Source organism: Olea europaea, unplaced genomic scaffold, assembly GCF_002742605.1.
Source record: "Olea europaea var. sylvestris unplaced genomic scaffold, O_europaea_v1 scaffold2792, whole genome shotgun sequence".
Taxonomy (NCBI): domain Eukaryota; kingdom Viridiplantae; phylum Streptophyta; class Magnoliopsida; order Lamiales; family Oleaceae; genus Olea; species Olea europaea.
The window spans coordinates 44,097-65,170 of NW_019246398.1; the positions used below are offsets into that span (position 1 = coordinate 44,097).

General features: G+C 36.8%; 1 protein-coding gene and 1 pseudogene across 1 annotated transcript; both read right to left on the reverse strand.

The window, feature by feature from the left end:
- LOC111383939 lies at positions 1 to 12,007 on the reverse strand (annotated as a pseudogene).
- A 92-nt stretch (positions 12,008 to 12,099) lies between these two features.
- LOC111383940 (putative pentatricopeptide repeat-containing protein At4g17915) lies at positions 12,100 to 16,805 on the reverse strand. The gene is made up of 4 exons (XM_023008135.1): positions 16,504 to 16,805; positions 15,681 to 15,767; positions 12,748 to 13,406; positions 12,100 to 12,185 (listed from the first exon to the last, which is right to left on the reverse strand). The coding sequence occupies exons 3-4, from the start codon at positions 13,379 to 13,381 to the stop codon at positions 12,127 to 12,129; spliced, it is 693 nt and encodes a 230-aa protein (XP_022863903.1). The 5' UTR covers positions 13,382 to 13,406; positions 15,681 to 15,767; positions 16,504 to 16,805; the 3' UTR covers positions 12,100 to 12,126.
- Between the last annotated feature and the right edge of the window lie 4,269 nt (positions 16,806 to 21,074).

Sequence of the window (21,074 nt, forward strand, 5' to 3'; positions counted from 1 at the left end):
TTCTACTAATTGGATGTTTTCACTGTTCATTAAATTGCACAATGACGTTTTGCTGTTCATTTTGCAGCATCTACAGTCTCTTCTCAGGTTGCCCTTAGACCAAGTATGTGGGCTCGATCATATTCTTTCTATCAAGAAAAGTAAAAGAGGATGATCCAAAACTTCATAGAGGAAAATCATATCCTTTGTGATAGTGAATTAGTTTATTAGAGCAATTCCACGAGATGTTTCATATTTATACTATATGAGTAGATTATTTTTCCCAAAAGTATGACGGATGAACTGGGGAACAAATTTGACTGTCCATATAGCAAGCTCTCTTTGTTGCAAGCAGTTGCTTCAGTCGATGGACTCAATATGATCTTCGTCAACCTCGGCTTTGCAAAGAGGACAGGAGGCGTTGATCTTCAACCACTTGTCTACACACTCCCTATGAAAGAGATGAGAGCAAGGCAACTCCCTCAGGTCATCATTGTTCAAGTATTTCGCCTAGCAAATGCAGCAAATCTAGAGCACACAATACAAATTAGTTGGAACCTTGTTAATGAATTGGGATCACAAAGAAAAAGGGTACAAGTATCCTACCAAATTGAAATTGCTTCGGAAATACATTCCAAGACTCACGTCAATATTGACTATCTAATTTTTATTTTCAAACGGAATAAAATGAAAGCAAACCAAATCTAAGACCCAATATTTACGGAGTACGAAAACAAAACCATTAGAATATCCTTTTATGAGAAGAGTATTGTTCAGAACTACATCGCAGAAAAATTAATAGTAAAGAAATTCTTCCCATCAACTTAAAATTTTACAGTTAGCACCTATCAGCTTGCTATTTCTAGGAGAAGAAAAGATTAGATTCACAACATAAATGCCTAAAAACAGAACAAAATTTCTAACTCCTTGCAGCAAATTCAAATTATAGATATTTCATGAATTGGCAAATAAAATTGTAAATAATCATTCAGTTTGCGGAAAATTTTCCAACCTTTCAGAAGTTTTACTTGACAACCATTTTGATTGATATCCTGTTTTGGAATTTAAGCAATAGAGAATGGAGTTGAGCATAGAAAGCTATCGGAATATGCTGTGGTATTCATCCATCAAAATAAACGATCTCGTACCTTTTACATTAACCCAAAAAAAAAAAAAAATTGATAAAATTCAGAGAATCAAAGATAAGAAAGACAATGAAGTTTACCGCATCCTCTCCTGATATCAAATGCTCATTGTGGCCAGCAGCCACTATCCCACCTTCATCTGCATCTGGGTTACACTTGTCACCACCATTCTCGTTCTTCACCTTAAACTTATAAGTTGGCAGAGAATTAATTAATTCTTGAGAGGCCCCTCGATAATGAATCAAATCCTCTGACGCCGAGGATTGAGATTAGACAAGGTAGGCAGCAGCAGATAGCCACACATAAAATAAAGGGCATTGCGTATCCAATACAACTCAAGGTAAGAAATACTATACATGACCTGTAAGGAAATAAATACATCACCAAAGTATATAAAAGAACTACACAAATATTGGTATGAAGCTGCAGAGTTAGAATGCGCATCAAAATACCTGTACAAGTTGGGAGCCTCGGCAGATGACGTGTGACCTCCGAAAACCCAAGCATTACCGACTACAAACCAAACGACAAAGAAGCAATCTAAAGCCATCTTGAAGTATTCCACAAGGGCTCTGAATCTGTACAAATACGCTTAAGAGTATTTAGCTCTCGCTGTACAATAAACTTGTTGATGAAGACAAAGCAATGCAACATTTCTAACCAAAAGTTCAGCAAGTCCACTTCTTGTGATGCGGCAGTGTTATGAATTGACGTGTAAAACGTTTTAAGATAAATGCAGCGGAAAGAATTGACTTACCTCTGAATTTATTTTTAAGCCTCTATTTGGCAAAATTTATAAATCATTTACAAAGGGTCAAACTTGTTTTCAACTACACATTTCAATGGACCCACAAATGCTATCCAGTTATTCAATACTAATTTCTGACTATTTATAAATCAAAACCGTTCATAAACCAAACGGAGGTTTATGATACGATTCCACCCTTGCGGGTATATTCGAGGAAAAAAAGGAGAGCACGTGACAAGGAGTAGATGGCAGAAGACCAGTTCCAGCTGCTTCAGTTGCTGGGTCTACACGATGAAGATGTGGCTGAAGAATAGTTCCACCTCCTTTCATAATTACCTGCACGTTCCAGCACATTCTCATTATCTCCTACTTTCTAGGAACTTAGTTATGTTTGTTAGCAAATAATACACCAGGATATGTACTATAAATATCCTTGGAATTGTTTTAGTTTTATCATCTTGAACTTGTCAATTGAATTTTCTTATTGGAGATTTGTCCTCTCGAATTGGACAGGGATTTCATTTGTATTTGTATCAAGATTTTTGCAGCTAATAAATATTCTATTTGTGTCTTATAATACTGCCCCTATCATTTTGGTATCAGAGCCCATACGGTCCACAATGGTGAACACCCGCACTTCCGCCTCCCAAAGCCTCCCTCCACCCACACCGGCCAATCCAGTTACCAATCAAGCATCATCCACCAACCAAACGGCTAACCCTCCCATCGATTCTTTCACACTTACTACTATCGCTGCTCGATTAGAAGCCTTGGATACTTTAGCGGCTGCTGCAGCGCTCAAGGCTCAAAACACGGGGGCTCCACCCGTAAACACCCATTCCGGCGGCTCCAACAGAGGCAAGGCAAAAGAGATTCCCCTGGGACCACGGGAGAAAGGCAGATCTGCTTGGTCGGAACCCGAATATGATGACATGAAGAGCCCCTAGTGGCAAAGGAGTCCTGCCCGTCGCCCCAATACCCATACTAAGATGGAATTCCCGAAATTTGAAGGCGGAGATCCTCGTGGTTGGATTTTAAAAGCGGAAAAGTATTTTCGCTACTATCAAACTCCGGACGAACTCAAAGTTGATATCGCGGCAATGTATCTCGAAGGCGACGCTCTTGATTTATTTGCTTGGATTAATAATGAGCGCACTATGTTGTATTGGGAAGAACTTGTCAAGGCGAACTATGGCCCAGCGGAGTTTCAAAACCCAGACGAACATCTCTGCAACGTCCGGCAAACAAGGACTTTATGAATATTGGCAGGAATTTTCAAGAAGGTCTGCTTGCGTCTCCAACTGGCCAAAACATTGCCTATTAGGGGTGTTTTTGAATGGGCTGAAAGATGAGTTAAAAGCAGATGTTAGAATCCATAAACCCAGATCAGTCTACAAGGCCATGAGTTTGGCCCTTGAATTTGAGACAAAATTAGGCTCAACTCGCAGTAATAAGGGGCCCAATTGGACCACTTCCAGCCGACCCAACCAAATCCCTCTTTCCACTAACACAGCCCTAGTGTTCAACCATCATCCTCTGCTCCGCCTCTAATCACACGAGGCCATTCTTCTTCCATACCCCTTTCCAGTCAACCTTTACAACAAAGATCGTGGGAAGCTGAAAGGCAGAATCGATTGGGTAAAGGTCTCTGTTTCCGGTGTAACGAGAAATTTGGTCCAGGTCATAAATGCAAGCCCTCAAGTTTCTCTCTACTGGAACTCACGGACGGCGATCTTCCAACTGGTGGAGAAGACCCAAATGGGGACGACGACGAACCTTTAGCAGACGACTTGGCTGAAATTTCATTCCATGCTATTTTGGGTAAGACATCGGGTACTACAATGAAGCTGTTGGGCACTATAAGAGGGCGTCAAGTAATAATTCTGATCGACAGCGGCTCGACACATAATTTCATTGCAAAGAAGATTGTGGAAGATGCTGATTTGCCTGTCCAGTTTATTCCTGCTTTTGGGGTTCAAATTGGTAATGGGGATTTGATCAAGTGCAATCGCATTTGCCGGGATGTTTCGGTACAGCTGCCTGGACTAACAATCATCCAAGATTACTACCCCTTCTCAATTGGGGCTGCAGACCTTGTTTTGGGTATCAAATGGCTAGCCTCTCTGAACACAATTCAAGCCAATTGGAATGAGATGTTCCTCATTTTCCATCTTAATGGGAAGCAATATAAGTTGTAGGGGGTTCCTCACAAGGCAAAGGCGGAAGCTACCTTTCAGTTTTTATCCAAAGAGGGTGACATACGAGGTACTCCCACTGTTCATTCAGATATTCAAAATTTAATTCATAATTTTGAATCTATCTTTCAAGAGCCAAATTCCGTACAACCCTTTCGTTCCCATGACCACAATATCCCTTTACTCCCAAATTCTAAACCCCCAAATATCAGACCTTATCGTTATCCATATTTTCAAAAATCTGAAATTGAAAATCAGGTTTCTGAATTATTACGATCAGGTTTTATACGCCCAAGTACTAGCCCCTTTGCCAGTCCCGTCCCCCTAGTCAAGAAGAAAGATAATTCTTGGCGTATGTGTGTTGATTATCGAAGCTTAAACAAGATCACCATTCCTGATAAATATCCTATACCCAACATTGATGAACTCCTTGATGAATTACACGGGGCAACCATTTTTTCAAAAATTGACTTGCGCTCTGGTTATCATCAGATTCGAGTCAATCCTCTTGATATCCCCAAAACTGCATTCCGCACCCATTCTAGCCATTACGAGTCTATCGTAATGCCGTTTGGTCTCACCAATGCTCCTTCGACCTTCCAGGCCACCATGAATGACCTCTTCAGACCATATCTCTACAGATTCATTTTGTTTTTTTTTTTTTTTTGATGACATCCTGGTCTACAGTCCAACAGTTCAGCAGCACCTTCACCATCTACAACTCACTTTGCAACTCCTCCAGGACAACCAATATTATGCCAAAGCTACAAAATGCTTGTTTGGTCAAACCCAAATTTCTTTTTTGGGACACGTGGTTTCTGTAGAAGGCATAGATGTTGACCCCGAGAAAATTCAGGCAGTCCTTGAATGGCCCATTCCAACCAACGTTAAGGAGCTACGTGGGTTCTTGGGATTAACCGGGTATTACCGTAGATTTGTGAAAAATTATGGAGTCATTGCAAGGCCCTTAACAGATCTTACACAGAAGAATGGCTTCCAATGGTCTCTACATGCTGAAACAGCTTTCCAAAAGCTCAAGCAGGTATTAATTTCAGTCCCTGTACTAGGTCTACCAGATTTTGGTCAACCATTTACTATAGAATGTGATGCATCATTTGATGGAATTGGAGCAATATTACTTCAGTCTGATCACCCCATTGTTTATTTTAGCAAAGGATTCTCCTTCTCCAATCGTTTGAAATCCACTTATGACAGAGAACTATTAGCTCTCGTTCTGGCATTACAAAAGTGGAAGCATTATCTGCTAGGCCGCCACTTCTTTGTCAAAACGGACCATTATAGTCTCAAATACTTATTGGAGCAACGAGCTACAACTAGCGAGCAGCAAAGGCTCCTCATAAAGCTACTTCCCTTTGATTTTTCTATCATTTACAGGGCTGGAAAGGAAAACAAAGGAGCTGATGCACTTTCTCGACGTCCTCAACATGCAAACTTGCTTGCTTTGGCTCTTCCTGTTTCATTAGACTTTATGGATTCACAGGAAACTCTTCAAATGGATCCTTACACCAGCGAAATTATGAAGTCACTCTCCAAAGACTCCACTTCTTATCCAGACTTTCAGGTGGCGGACCAAAAATTATATTACAAGCATCGTTTGGTTATTCCTGACAATGCACCTTTGAGGCAGACACTTTTATCTGAATCTCATGACTCTTTGTCTGCAGGTCATGGAGGATATTTGAAGACGCTCAAGAGGCTTTCTTCCAATTTTTTTTGGCCGAGTCTGAAGCAAGATGTCAAGCATTATGTCCAAAATTGTTTAGCGTGTCAACAGAACAAATACCAAGCTTTGGCTCCTGCTGGTCTTCTGCAACCTCTTACCTGTACCAGAGAAAATATGGGAAGATATCTCTCCAGACTTCATTGTTGGTCTTCCTAAATCTAAAAAGTCTGATACTATCTTGGTGGTAGTAGATCGCCTCAATAAATACGCACATTTTATTCCTTTATCTCATCCATTTACTGCGAAAATAGTTGCTGAACATTTCTGCAGGGAGATTGTCCGACTCCATGGCCTCCCAAGGTCTATCCTTTCAGATAGAGATGTCATATTCCTCAGCAATTTCTGGCAGGAACGTTTCAGATTAAGCAAAACTCGCTTGAGAATGGGGACTAGTTACCATCCTCAATCCGATGGCCAAACCGAGGTGGTCAACCGGTGCCTAGAAACTTACTTACGTTGCTTTGCTCATGCACAGCCTACTGAATGGAGCACATTTCTTCCTTGGGCTGAATTTTCTTTCAATACTGGCTTTCACACTTCCACGGGAACCACCCCTTTTAAGATTGTCTACGAAAGAGATCCTCCACCACTCCATCCCTATGTTCCAGGAGAAACACGTCTTGCTGAGCTAGAAGAACAACTTATTCTTCGTGATGACATGCTGAAAATTTTGAAAGAAAATCTCTTGAAGGCTCAATCTCGAATGAAAGCACAAGCTGATTCCAAACGAAGGGAGCTAAGTTTCAATGTTGGTGACTCTGTCTTGTTAAGAATTCAACCATATCGCCAGCTCTCACTTGCTAAACGACGGTATGAGAAACTTTCTCCTAGATTTTTTGGCCCCTACAAAGTTCTACGGCGTGTTGGACCAGTGGCGTACGAATTGGAACTTCCAGCTTCCTCTAAAGTCCATCCCATCTTCCATGTTTCGCTACTTCATCCAGCTCTGGGACAAACACCAGCTTATCTGCCGGTTTTCCTTCCCGTTACTTCTAATTGGGAACTCATTCTTTCTCCTGCCAACATATTATCGCATCGTTGGGTTAAGGAAGCCGGTGTTCCTACTTTGGAACTGTTAGTTCAATGGGAAGGTCGACCTCTTGAAGAGGCTAGCTGGGAAAATTATGATCTTCTGGCTGGTCAGTTTCCCTCTTTTCGCCTTGAGGACAAGTCGAGTTTCCAGGGGGGAAGTACTGATACGGTTCCACCCTTGCGGGTATATTCGAGGAAAAAAAGGAGAGCACGTGACAAGGAGCAAATGGCAGAAGACCAGTTCCGGTTGCTTCAGTTGCTGGGTCTACACGATGAAGATGTGGCTGAAGAATAGTTCCAACTCCTTTCATAATTACCTGCACGTTCCAGCACATTCTCATTATCTCCTACTTTCTAGGAACTTAGTTATGTTTGTTAGCAAATAATACACCAGGATATGTACTATAAATATCCTTGGAATTGTTTTAGTTTTATCATCTTGAACTTGTCAATTGAATTTTCTTATTGGAGATTTGTCCTCTCGAATTGGACAGGGATTTCATTTGTATTTGTATCAAGATTTTTGCAGCTAATAAATATTCTATTTGTGTCTTATAATACTGCCCCTATCAGTTTAACTGTTGAGAAATAGAGAATGGAAAAGTAACAGAGACAAGGATATACATGGTCTGCCTACTTTTTTGATGAAAAACTGGAAAAGAATATCAAGCAAATTTTTTTCATCATTAGAAACTTGAATAGTTAGCATGCCAAATTTCTGGTACATTCTCATGAATCTTAACAAGTTTATAAACCATCATGTTATTAATCCCTAACAAATTTCACCCCAGCAAATTTTTTTCATCATTAGAAACTTGAATAGTTAGCATGCCAAAGTTCTGGTACATTCTCATGAATCTTAACAAGTTTATAAACCATCGGGTTATTAATCCCTAACAAATTTCACTCCACGAAGTAAAAGCATAAAGTATATGAAAACAACTGAAGAAGGCAGCACTTGTAAGTCAAAAAACAGATGAAGGAGCTACAGTGGAAATCTCCAAACTCTTTGAGGTCCAAAGAAAACAAGTCTCGCAGATTACGATGTAAGAAGGGAATAGAGTTAACGTAAACAAACTATTCAATATTAATATATACCTTAAACTAGGTATTCCTCCATTTTGGCCGCCTCTAGGTAATCCTACATTTTGGCCGCCTCTAGATGTAGTACCAGTGGTCCATCGATCTTCCCGCTCCAAAACTATTCTAGTTGAAGAAATTGCAGAATAGCCATTCTGAGAAGAATCTTGACAACGATGAGATGTATCCTGGTCAGAACCCTGGTTTCGATGTCGGAAACGCCAATATAAATGAAAAAAGAATCCCTACAGAACCCAATGCATAACCCACGATCCAGTCCTTCAATGGAGCATGTGGATGCACATGCTTTGACAAAGACAAGACGACAATAGCAGCAATAATTTGACTCATTGTTAATACTAGCAAAAAAGAGATCCATAAATCGGAATTTAAGGGACTCCGGCGGCGGCGGCGGCTATTTCCTCTCCGAATAAGGGGCGAGTTCCTCGAGTTTGATCCACTAGTAGGAAAAAGTGAAGGTTGATAAACCTGAACCCTCGCACTAGTAGAACCCTGATCTTCACTCCTCTGCTGCTTCAAGCCGTTATATCGCTGCTCATCAGATGTGCCACACGAGGAAGCATCGCTGCTATTAGTTATGTCAATAACGTGCTCATTATCATTAAATTTATTTGCTCGCTCCATTAACAAAGGCATTTTGTTCATTTGGCTTTTATGGTGAAGTCCCAGTACGGGAAAAGCCATCTAAGTTCACCAACAACCAAGAACTACACACAGAAAGCATGTGATAAGAGATTGAAAGAAAACTTCAACTTCCCTTTCATAACGCTATCTAATTTTAAGCTTCTAATGATGTGCAGTCACTTGAATCTTAACACAGTTACATACTCAAATGCCTCAATCACCAGACACGTTTCCATGAATCTGTTCAATCACAAAAGGCAAGGATGTTAGAATGTTATTTGGTTCTTCCCAACTTCAAATGCACAAAATCTCCTCTGCTTCAAGATTGGAAGCACACGTTAAAATTCCAAGAAAAAAGACCAAATGAGATATCTCCTTGTTTCCAAGTTTCTTATAATCTATGCAAAACTAAAGAATGAGAGTAAAAAAGAATTCTGCAAAAGCATAACTTTAAGCAAGTATAGACCCCCAAAACCTGACCAAATAATGATAAATTCTCTTTCCTTTGGTCATTATCTGAACTATAACTAAAAGAAGAGAAAACAATTGCTTACATTTCGCAAGCTTATATAGTTTCTACGAGGTCCGGTGAATCCACAGCCAGATCTTGGACGCCTTATGATTAAATTCAGACTGCATCACCATGGTCTGCGGTTCCTGAGGTTTCGATCCACTGCTGCTTGGCCCATTTTGAGAGGAGTGTGGCTTCTTTACCCTTTCCCCTATGCCCAGAAACTCCTGCGTCCGATCCCTAATCGACGCATTCACATTTTTCCCCCACGTTTTCTCAAATGAATTATTAACACCACAACCAAATAAACACCAAAAACAAAAAGAACTAAAATGAGATTGAGCAGTATAGCCCTTGGATTCACGAAAATTACAGATCAGAACCAGATCTCAAACCCTAGATCTGCGAAAAGGCGATCAAATTCAACCGATCACAAAGCAGATAAAACAAAATTAGCGCGAATTGCATCATAAGGTATATTTATGTGTCAGTATTATAGTGTATATATTCGTGAATGATGCAAGGATGTCATATTGAACAACTGAAGGGAAAATTTCGGACATAACAATAGTAATTAGTAATAATATCCTTAAGCTGCATTTTTTATTTCACTCTGATCACTACTCTCTCTATTTTTATCCTTTCCTTTTTTCTATTTTTTCCTAGGACTGGTAAAAGGCTAAAACCCAATAAGCTAAAACTCAATCTGTCGATAGGCCAAGCCTGATTCAAGCCAGTCATCCACTTCCAAGGGCGAATCTTGCAATTATTTTTTTTGAAAATTAAATTTTAGAAAAGAAAAGAATACAGGCGACAGCCAACTCGCCCCTCACTTGGCAGGGAGATGGACCAGCACCTTGAAATCAAATTTTTTTCCTTAACAATCAAAATAGAGCAAATTGCAACCAAGGTCCACAGGATATCAAATTATATGAATTAGGTCCTCAATTTTCTAAAGGAAACTCAAGGAAAAAATACAATTGATAAAGATTACTAACAGAAAGTTGATTGTCTAAAACTCTGGTTTGAATTCTGATTACTTATTCGTATTTATTGGACCTTAAATAATTGGGATAGAACTTCATGAAATACATTTTAGGATCCATTTGGTAGGACTTTGAAAAGTCAAAAGTTATTTTTGAGACTAAAAAGTTGCTTTTGAACATATTTAAATCTTTTTTTAAAAAATATATTGTAAGGCTAAAAGAGCTTTTATATGAAGATCATCTAAAATAACTTTTTCATGACACTCTTTTACAATAAGCAAAGCAACAAAAACTCTGCCAAATGAGGTCCTTAATCCATATCGCCAATAGTGAATAATGTAAGAACATCCATAGTTCCACTTTCACATCTAATAAGCCCACTTCCATATAATCAAAGTTGGATCATTGTCCATAAAGCAAAGCTATAAAGAAAATTTCTATATAACAATTATCCCCAACCAAGATTTTAACTTCTTTTTATTTTTTAATATTGTTGCACTGAAACATGCCAATAATGTATGGTCGTGATTGTAACACATGTATGGCAAGCAGTACACAAACAGCAGCTGCAAGAATAAAGATTTAGCTATACTAATAAATTAATAATCTTCTGTCCAATATTTTAGCTTCAATATTGACTTGTAAAGTCGAAGTATGCCTAAGATATGTGAGTACACTGACAGCATATCCAAATATTGAGATGTGCCAACAATATGCCATCCATCAAGTTTGAAAATTTAAACGGCTTGCATTTCCTCCTACACTTGGGACAGTTAACTTTCAATCAGCCAAGCCAATAAGTTCCAGGCTATATGATACAGGAAACTACTACATAGAATAGTACCTGAAGCCGGTAAGTTCAACAAACTCCATCAACTTAAGCCATCAACATAATCTGCTTGAGATATCCTGCAAATGTAATCAAAATGATTATGAAAACTCAAAGGGCATAAAGGCTTAAAGGTTCCTGTATTTAACATATAATAACAATAACCTATGCAATATTCCTATTAAACTTCAGGTGTGTATTTAACACGAAAGTTTCAATTAGAACAGATTTCAGAAGCAACTTCAAAAAAATTTAAAACAAATGTGGCGACATTCCTCCGATTTCTATTTTGTTTAATACGGATTCTTATTTATTCGGTCCACAAACATCAACTGATTAATAAACTAGAACAAACTTCTCCTGAAATGCAGTGGGACTTGTTAAGAGACCTTTGAGACTACATACGTTAGAATACAATCAGATTTACACACCTTTGCCAAAGTTCAAAAAATCCTCAATGACAAAAATGGCATTTATGAAAGTTCAGTACAATAGCCCTCTTTCAAACTGAAGTGATCATAGAATCAATCTAGATGAAGGGTATTGATATAGTAGCAAACACAGGCCAGCTTTATTCCTATTTTTCTACAAAAACATAGAAAAATTTATAGAGGCAACAAGCAAAAATCAACACAATAGACATGTTTAGAACCCAGTTTAGTTGCTGTTGCAATGGTTATTTTGGTGTTAGTTACTCCTGTTAAGAAAGATATCTTACCATTAATTATAACTTCACCAATGCTCTCAAAATACGATCTGCTCCCAACCCTAGCACTCCATAGCTTGCAAAATGACAAGTCTTCCTCGAAGATATTAAACAAACCAAAAAGACTTTTTGCTCGGAGATATTAAAAAAACTCCAATATCTTAACTGAAAAATCTGGCACAGCACTTTTTCCAGAAACCAGAGAATGTTCCACATAATAACCCTCAGCATACACCAAATATTACTGAAGTGAATGTTGTAAAATGATGTCAATGACAATGACATGTGCTCCCAGAGTTCAAGAGGACTGGTACTCAAATCAACTATAAATGTGCATCCAGATGGATTTATTTTTTTTTTTCGACAGAGAACGTATAACTATTAATACACGCTTAATCGGCAATGAAAAATCAATAATGCAATAACTTAGCCGTTTGAATTTCCACTGCAAGTTTTGCAGCATCATTTTTTAAGCCTAAAAGATTAAGACCATTAACAACTGCCCTTTGGTCCGATCTAAGAATTCTCATCCCAGCTCTAATACAAGATAGTAGGAGTTTAGATGCTTGATGGAACCTCTTAACCCTGCAAAGATTTTGGATCAAGGAAGAGTAGGTAAATGAATCCTTTACATCCATAGACTGAAAAATTTTCAATGCATAATCAATTTGACCAACTTCACACAACCCGTTAATAAAGCAATTCAAAGCAACTAAGCAATCAAATCCCAACATTTTCATATAGTTTAAATGCCTTTTGGCACCGTCGATGTTTCCGGCCTTGCACAGACCATCAATCAAGATAGTATGAGTATACTTATCGCAATCCAATCCTCTCTTTTCTGCCTTATCTAGCAACTGGTAGGCATCTTCTAGTTTACCTTCCTTACAATACATATTGATAAAAGTGTTGTAAGACACTACATCAAGCTCATACCCATTCTTAACCATGTTTGTCATGCATTTATTAGCATCTTGTATCCTACCAGACTTAAGTAATGCCCCAACAACTGTGCAATATGCAAATGCATCATATGTATAGCCTCTACTCTTCATCTCAAAGAAAAATTCCAACCCCTTATTGATGTACTTACGTCTGAAGCAGTATTTCATTACTGTAGTATAAGTAATGGCATTTGGAACATAACCTGAATCTCTAAGCTCATCAAAAAGCTTCATTGCTGACGTGAACTCTCCAGACTTAAACAGTCTATTAATCAGAATGTTGTATGTGATTATCTCGGGAAGGTATCCATAACTCCGCAAATTTCTAAATAAGGAAACAGCATTACTTATGTATCCGTTCTTGCAGAGTCCATTAATCAAGGTATTATACGTGGCTTGACATGGAGAGATATTCTGAAGAATAATCTTTTGGAAAACCCTGTAAGCCTCATCTGGCTTTCGTGACCTGAAAAAGCTATGCATCAGTGTATTATAACTCCACAAGTCAGGAACAATTTCCATGTTGAGCATCTCTTCAAGCATATCAAAGCATTGAAATAATGAGCTTTGCCTATTAGCACCAGCCATCAAAGAATTATATGTAACAACATCTGGGTTTACCCCAGCTTCTTTCATCCTTTGGAGAATAGAATAACCTGCATCAAAACCAACAACTCGACAATATCCAGTCATCAGAGTATTGTATGTCACCACATCCGGTAGGATGCCTAATCTAATGCCATCAATTATAGCAGTTTCCGCTTTCTCCAACTGTTTAGTTCTGCAAAGGGAAGCTATTGTTATATTCAACAATTTAGTCGATAATCTCTTGAACATTCTTCACATCTACTCCAAATCAGACCTACAAAAAGTGTGAGAACCTGGTGTCAATTGAAAATTTTTATATTACCATCACAGTTTTGGAAAAACGACTTCTAAGCCCTAACTAACCCAAAATTAACAAGCCACAAGAATGCCCACTCAGAAATCAGTTGAAATACCATGCAATGCAACATGCTAAGTTCAAAATAAAGAAAGGATATGAAATTATCACCAACTAATCTTTAACAATGCCCATTCAGAAATCAGCTGAAATACCATGCCTGTGTTTTTAAAAAAATAAAAATAAAAAATTAGTCGGCTCGGTTCAAGTCGAGCCTAGATCTTTTGGCAGAGCAAAAGCACAGCTAAGGTCAAAAAAGTTTGAACCATTTTTACTCGAGACGAGCCCGAGCCTCAAATTTCGGCTCGGCTTGGCTCGTTGACATTCCCAGCTAAACCATACATACATACATACATACTAGTTTTCTTATGCAAGATCCAAAAAGATAATATTTGAAAACTCAGATAACAAGTCCAAAAAGTTCGATTGATAATTTGGAAAGTTGAAGAAAGTAAGGCACAAATATATAATAATCAACATATAAACTAATCAATCAAAACCATGAAATCTTAAGAATTGTCTTCCCTTTTCCTAACACAAACCCCAAAAACAAGGCTAATTCGAAGGACCGAAAAACTTTCAAGCTAATAATTACGAAAATTTTTAATTTACAGAGAAAATTAATTTTCAAACTCAGTGGCACCTCCTTCCTACTCTTCCTCTTCTTCTACTTGTTAACATCTTCACGGTGGTTTTCTTTAAAAAATTCTGCTTTATTCAGTACCTCTTTGGAAATCCCAGAATTATAAAGGTTTTGAAGATCTAAAGATCTGCTCTTCCTTGGACTTTTAACACCTGCAGAATTTTCTATGCTATTTGCCATCAACAATCCTTCAATCCAATCACCCCAAGACAATAGCCCCAAATTTGATCTCCCATCCTATCTGACCTCACAGGCCACATAAAAATATCAATAATCAACCAAAACTACAGCCAAATTTCAATATCCAAACTAAGATAACCACAAAACTAAAGAAGTTCAACTGATTCCATCAAAAATATCAAATGAAACTAAATAAAACTAAAAAAAAAAAGACACAAAAACGTAACTGACACATATAAAAACTATTCGAATAATATATCTATTCTCTTACCCGTCCTAGAAATTATCGAAACAGTGAAGATGAAATAGTGAAGATCCAGCATACGAGATTTGATAAAGCGAGGAGGAAAATAATTTTCTTTGGAAACCTTAATTTTGATTTAAGATTTTAAGATTTTTTTTCTTTTTTAAAAACCTGATATTTTTTAGAGAGAGAGAGAGAGCCCGCGCTAGGGTTTGTTTTCGTAAGAGGCGCAGGAGAGTCGAGGGTTTATTAGAAACTCAGAGCAAGAAAGATGAGAAAATATGTTAAAAATAGTTACATAGCGTGTGTATCTTCGACTATCGGATTTAAACTTTACGGCAAGGATTGGATGCGTGGACCCTAATAGCAAGAAATAAAAAGATTTGGAAAAAGCTCCTTGTACATTGTTTGTTGACAGTGTTTCAAAATTCATGACGTGGCAACCGGAAAACTCAATGAAAATGGAAAATTGGGGATTTGGTAGACCCGACCCACATTTCCCCCATTTTTTACACAACCAAACCCTACATCCAGAATGTCGTAATCCTCCTCCCGCACCAGAAATCCATCCATACAATTGACGCGATGAAATCGACCGGCAGCGCCGTTGAATACCGAATTTTGTGACTGGAAGTGAATTCAATCCAGGTTCGTCATCGTTCACACCCACAGTGCACATATTAAACTGAATAATTCATGCAATTTATTTATTTTTTATTGATGAACCAAGATACAGTCAACATTTTGCATCACTGACTGCACAGCAAATCTGTGAACTGCAAATCCATATACAATCTCAAAGAAATTATGGACAAATTTTCTTTGCAGCATCCATATACAAGCTCAGGTAAAAGGGGGACAATTTTTCATTTGCAGTAGGAGTCCAAGTACATGAAAACTTCAATCCCTAAATTCGACATCCATATACAAGCTCAAAGAAATTGGGACAATTTTTCATTTGAAGTTCAAGTCCTTGTATATGAAAAATTCATTCCCTAAATTCGAAATCCATATACAAGCTGAATCAAGTTGGGGAAGAATTTTCATTTGCATTTTAAGTCCAGACACATGAGAAATGCAATCCCTAAATTCGAATTCAAAATTACGTTGCGTGATTTCATCTTACCCGACGAAAGGTTGAAAGGAGTTACAAACATCATGAAGTGGAGAACGGAAAGCGGTTGTCGGTATGTAGGGGTGGAGCCAGGAATTACTGTTATGGGGAGCAAAAAATTTTAAAATTTTAATGTACGAATAAAATTTATATATAAGAAAAATTCATAATATAAGTTGCCTATTAAAGTTGTACTCGGTGATGTTTTACAGCATAAAATTCATTTATAATAGAATCTAAATCTAAATTCATAATAAATTCTTCTTAGCAAATAGCATAGTACTTCAAAGAATCAAAATGCTTCACCTATAATTAAACAAAAAAATCCCAAAAAACTATGAATTAGTAATGCTTCATAAATCATAAGTAAATATTCATATTAACAATTGGCTTTGGCTGCGAGGTTTTCGTTTTGCCTTTGGCTAAGATTAGGAAGCAGTACAGCAGGTTCAATTTCACAACTGGAAGAGTAAATATTAGAAATGACAAGGATTTCCTACTGTCCAACAATCAAAGAACTTAAAATGTAAAAACTCTTACACACACCCTTCCTAATTGATATTAATTATTAACATTTGTTTGTAACTCTGACTGACTGACTCATAAGAAAGGGCAGAAACTAGAAAGCTACAAATTCCATTTATTCCAAGACCTCGAACAAAATTTCAATTCCTCAAACTTCACTGTTTCAAATTGGCTTCTGCCTTTTCACTTTTGCCTTCTTAATTCTTATTACCTTATACCTTAATACCTAGTATTTATCATATACAACAAACCAATTAACCAAGTATATGACATCGAAAGATTTTCAAGTTCTAATTAGTAAATCACTTACCCTACAACCTAACCCAAGTCGGCAACCAGGCGGCGAGTCGGTGAGACGCTGTGTCACGGTCACGGACTCACCGTCACTCGCGGCAGTCAGCAGGGCGCAGGCGTCGGCACTCGGCGGCTACGGGCAGGGGCAAGGTGAGAAGATTTGGTGATTTTGATTTTTGACTTTTGGGAATTATTTGAATTGGTCTTGCAAAGGCAAAGGAACAGGAATGGAAAAGGGAATAATACGTGAATAAGAAAATGGGTAACGGGTATTATGCCTTGGTGAACATTATGAACGGGTGTATGGTATTATGGTGTCCATAATGTATATCAAGTATGGTGAGCTTATGCCTAAAATTATAGAGGAAATGCCACCAGTACCTAAAATTTATTAAAAATTCCCCTTTTACGTTTCAAAACTTTTTTCACCAAATATACTGCAATATATGTATTATATTTGAAAAATGGGAACTATACTCAATCTCATATTTAAGATAGTAATACCTGAAATTATTCCACCAAACACATCGTATAACCCACCCACAAATTACGCCATAGTAAATCCCAATCTTCAGCTTTACCATTGTACCGTTGAATAAAGAATTTTCGAAAATCAAAATAAAAAACTCTTCAATAATCTCCAAGATCTCCACAAAATTGTATCTCAATTCCTTACTTGAGGGATAATTCTTTTGATTTCTCCTTATGCTGATGTTAGATGGGAAGATGACGAAAAGCAATTATAGCTAATAATATTGAAATACAAAATTTTCGAAATTCAATTACAAGTTAACAAACAAAAGCACAATTATCTGTGTTGGGCACCAACCCTGTTTGCCACTAGTATTCTTTTAATTTGAATTCCTTACTACTGGTGATGGCTTAACAATTCATATAAACAGTTAAAGTTGTGATGACTAGCATACTTCCATGGGTGAAGAAAATTTGCTGATCTAATTCGTGTTCAAGCGCACCGATCATTGACATCAAGTAAATAATGCTTTAAAATGTTAAAGTAATGAAACCTTGACTCAAGCAAGGAAAATAGAGTTGAGGATGAATGTTTCTGACATATGGTGGTGTGGTATACATATATTCTTGGTAGCTTTGAAGTTGAGTTTTAAAGCATCTAAGAAATTTGGTCTCGACTCCGGAGAAGCTTCTCGGAGTTGGTTGCGATATGTTTTCTTACCTTCTTATTCAAGGTTTGCATTAATTATATTATCAATTTCATTATCTTTAGTATGCAAGTAACCATAAAAAAGTATAAAGGAGAGAGAGCATGAAAAGAGGAGAAGGAAACAATTTATTTTATTTTATATCTTGAGAATACAAGTTATTAATTCAGTGGTAAGCATAGAATACAATATATGATGTCCCAAACTGAGATGAAATTAACTTCCTTTCCGCTTCTCTAAAATTTGGCTTTTGCTCACTCTCTTATCTTCCCAACTTTTTGTGCATTTTACAATTTGCATCTTTGATCTAGGAGGTAATATCTCACCATGACATCGACAATTATCCACTCTCCATTGAGTATGATCTCCAAGTGGTACAACAAAATCAGCTTAACAGCCCAGGTAAATATCTTTCATGCGTACTAGGAACAAAAATTCTATGCTTGTTCACCCTTGTCGTCGATTACAACTAATTCGTGTTTACACGAAACTCCATCCACCATAAAATTGATTGCATGTGCATGTAATCAACTTCAAAGCTTCAACGTGCTGTGAGTTCTCATCCGACATTTGATACAAGAATTCATTTGATGTAGACAACCTGAAAATCATGAATTTCATGTTAAGAACTACATACGATCTCATGTGATTTGTAATAAATCAATGTAATTGTTTACTATTACTGTACAAGTACAAAATCATTATAAATCCAAAGTGATTTTTTCATTGTGCTATACTCTTGTTCTTTGAAAACCACATCTATACCACGTTCATCGAGTCCATATCTACATCTACACAATAATGTAGGTTTCAACACAAGTTGATATGATCAGGGGAAGGATTTATACATAGTGATCAATGACATATACACACTTCATACGATGCATAACATCATGTGATATCAATTAGAATCCAAATCGATATTATAGGACTTCTAAAATTTTGGACACAATAACCAAATCAATCCTCATGTGTTTTACCCAATAACCTATTAATTATAGAAATAATTTTAACACACATTCCAATATATTACTCAATGTATCTTGGTGTAAGAATGATAAAACGAATTACCACGCACCGATCGGATTCAAGGATTACAAGCTAATCATCTACAACTAAATGTACGATACACAAAATATCAATAAATATAGAAAATCCATTAAATACCTCAGTAGAAGAAAAATTTAGGAAAGATAAATCCTACAAGAACCCTAATAATCGAAGATCGGAGATGGCATTTATTTAATTTTAACAATTCGCTAAATGTGACGTGAAGAAAGCTCTCTTCATGGTAATGGTGATTTTTGGAAGAAGAATCTAATGCTATTGCAATGTCTCACTCATTTTCAATTTGAAAATCCACCTATAAAGCAATAATTTATTGATTGCAGTCCGTGATTCTTGGCTAAGTGTTTTCAATTACGCCTCAAAATAGGAAAGGTCTCATAGTCAGTATTTCCAGTTTCTTTATGTGTATGTGTAGTAAAATAAATATATAATATTATACTACTAATAAAAAATGAATTTGTTTTTTATTTGTAGGTATAAATGATTTTTTCCCAAAGTTATATAGATTAGTGGGCTAAAGATTAAACAAAAAGTTTTTTCAGGTAGGCTAGCCCGTTGTCATTATTTGTTGGTGGACTAATGTGACTAATTGATTACAAATCAAACTAAAAATAAAAGAATTTTGTTGCATTTGGGCTTGGGAGACCGTGGGCTGCAGCCCACCACTGAATCCGCGCATGTCGGTAAGGCTGTGACCGACGAAAATAGCGACGGGTTCGGTGGAGGTTCCAATGCCTGCTTCGCTAAAAGTATAAAGATTGGGCAGCAATCTCGTGTTCTCTCTCCGGTTACGGTGAAGATGACTTCGCCAGAAGTGGCTACCAGTTCGATGAAGGGGATTCTCGTGGTTTGGTTGTGTGTGGCGCTTTTGTTTTCTCCCAAATGACGAGTCTGGCTTTTGGAGGAAATAAACACATTTTCACTGCTTTTATTTTTTAAACATTTTTCATCTAGGACTGTGAACCTAACTGTCATCCAAAATGTATGAGTAGCGGGATTGTTCTAACATAAAATGACGAAAATGTGCAGAAACCCATGGGAAGGGAACTCTTTTACTATACAATTCAGCAACATTGAATTGTCCCTTTCCAAAGTTTATATGCATGCATATGTACATTTCGTTGGTTCCTTATAAATTATTTAGATTTTAATCCATTACTTAGTTTTGGATCTTTTTTAGTAAAAACAATAAATAATTAAGAATAAACGTACAAATTTAGGTTGAAACATTCGTTACGTTAAGCACATTTCATTGGTTAAATTCAATTCATTTAGTTTTGGACGATTTTGAGTAAAAACAAAGGCTCCGTTTGATTACAAATGTGGAAAAAGCAAACAAATTTCATGTAAATTGGAAAAAAAAAACCATCAAAACCATTGGAATGTATTTTCCATGGATTTGGCCAAAAACATGCTTTAAGTATTTGTACCTTAGAATTTAAACTCCATTTCCATTTTCTTATCAAATAGTTAAAGTAGAAAACGAATTCTTCGGATGTTTCATTTTTCATGGCATTCATTCCAATCAAACGGATACTAAATAAATAAGAATAAACGTGCAAGTTTAGCTTGAAACATTCATTACGTTAAAAATATTAACCACCTATATATCTGTTGCTTCCGTTTGAACATGATTGATCAATGTGCAATGTTTAATATTTTCTTTGTTGATAGAGTTCAAATGATCTTGATAAAATTACAAATATAAATAATATTTCCCTAAATGAAAGTAGTGCTACAAGTAGACAAAAAAATAAAAAATAAAAAAATTAAATGATTATGAAGGAAAAATTCAGTAATTAATTTTATTGTCAGTAAGAAATAAAAACTTTTAGTATTTACTAAAAAATCTATAAAGAACTAATTACTTATATATATAATTTTTATCATCTTATTTGATGCATCTTGAATCACTAGTAAATATCTTGTACCCATGAATGTGGTTGCTAACAAACTGGAAGTCTTCTTCAAATTAACAAATTTGAGATCAAGAATAGGGATATTTGTAATAGGGCAGATTTTTTTTTTTTGGGTTTGTTTTCCGAAAATATTAGTTTTCAAAAACAAATTTAACATAAAATTTGAGTTCAAGGATAGGGATGTTTGTGCTATTTTTAAAAGGTATGAGGGATTTCAACAATTTGGCAAATAGTTAGGGATGTGTATGTATGTCTATATGTGTGTGTGTGTGCGCGCGCGCGCTTTGATATATGTACACTGAGCTACACAGCTCAATCGGCCCCCATTTTGAGGGGGGCTGATGTCGAGCAAAACCCGTTTTTGCTATGTTTATTAGTACCACCCAATTCTTCAGAAAATCCATGTACTTTTAAGAGTACAC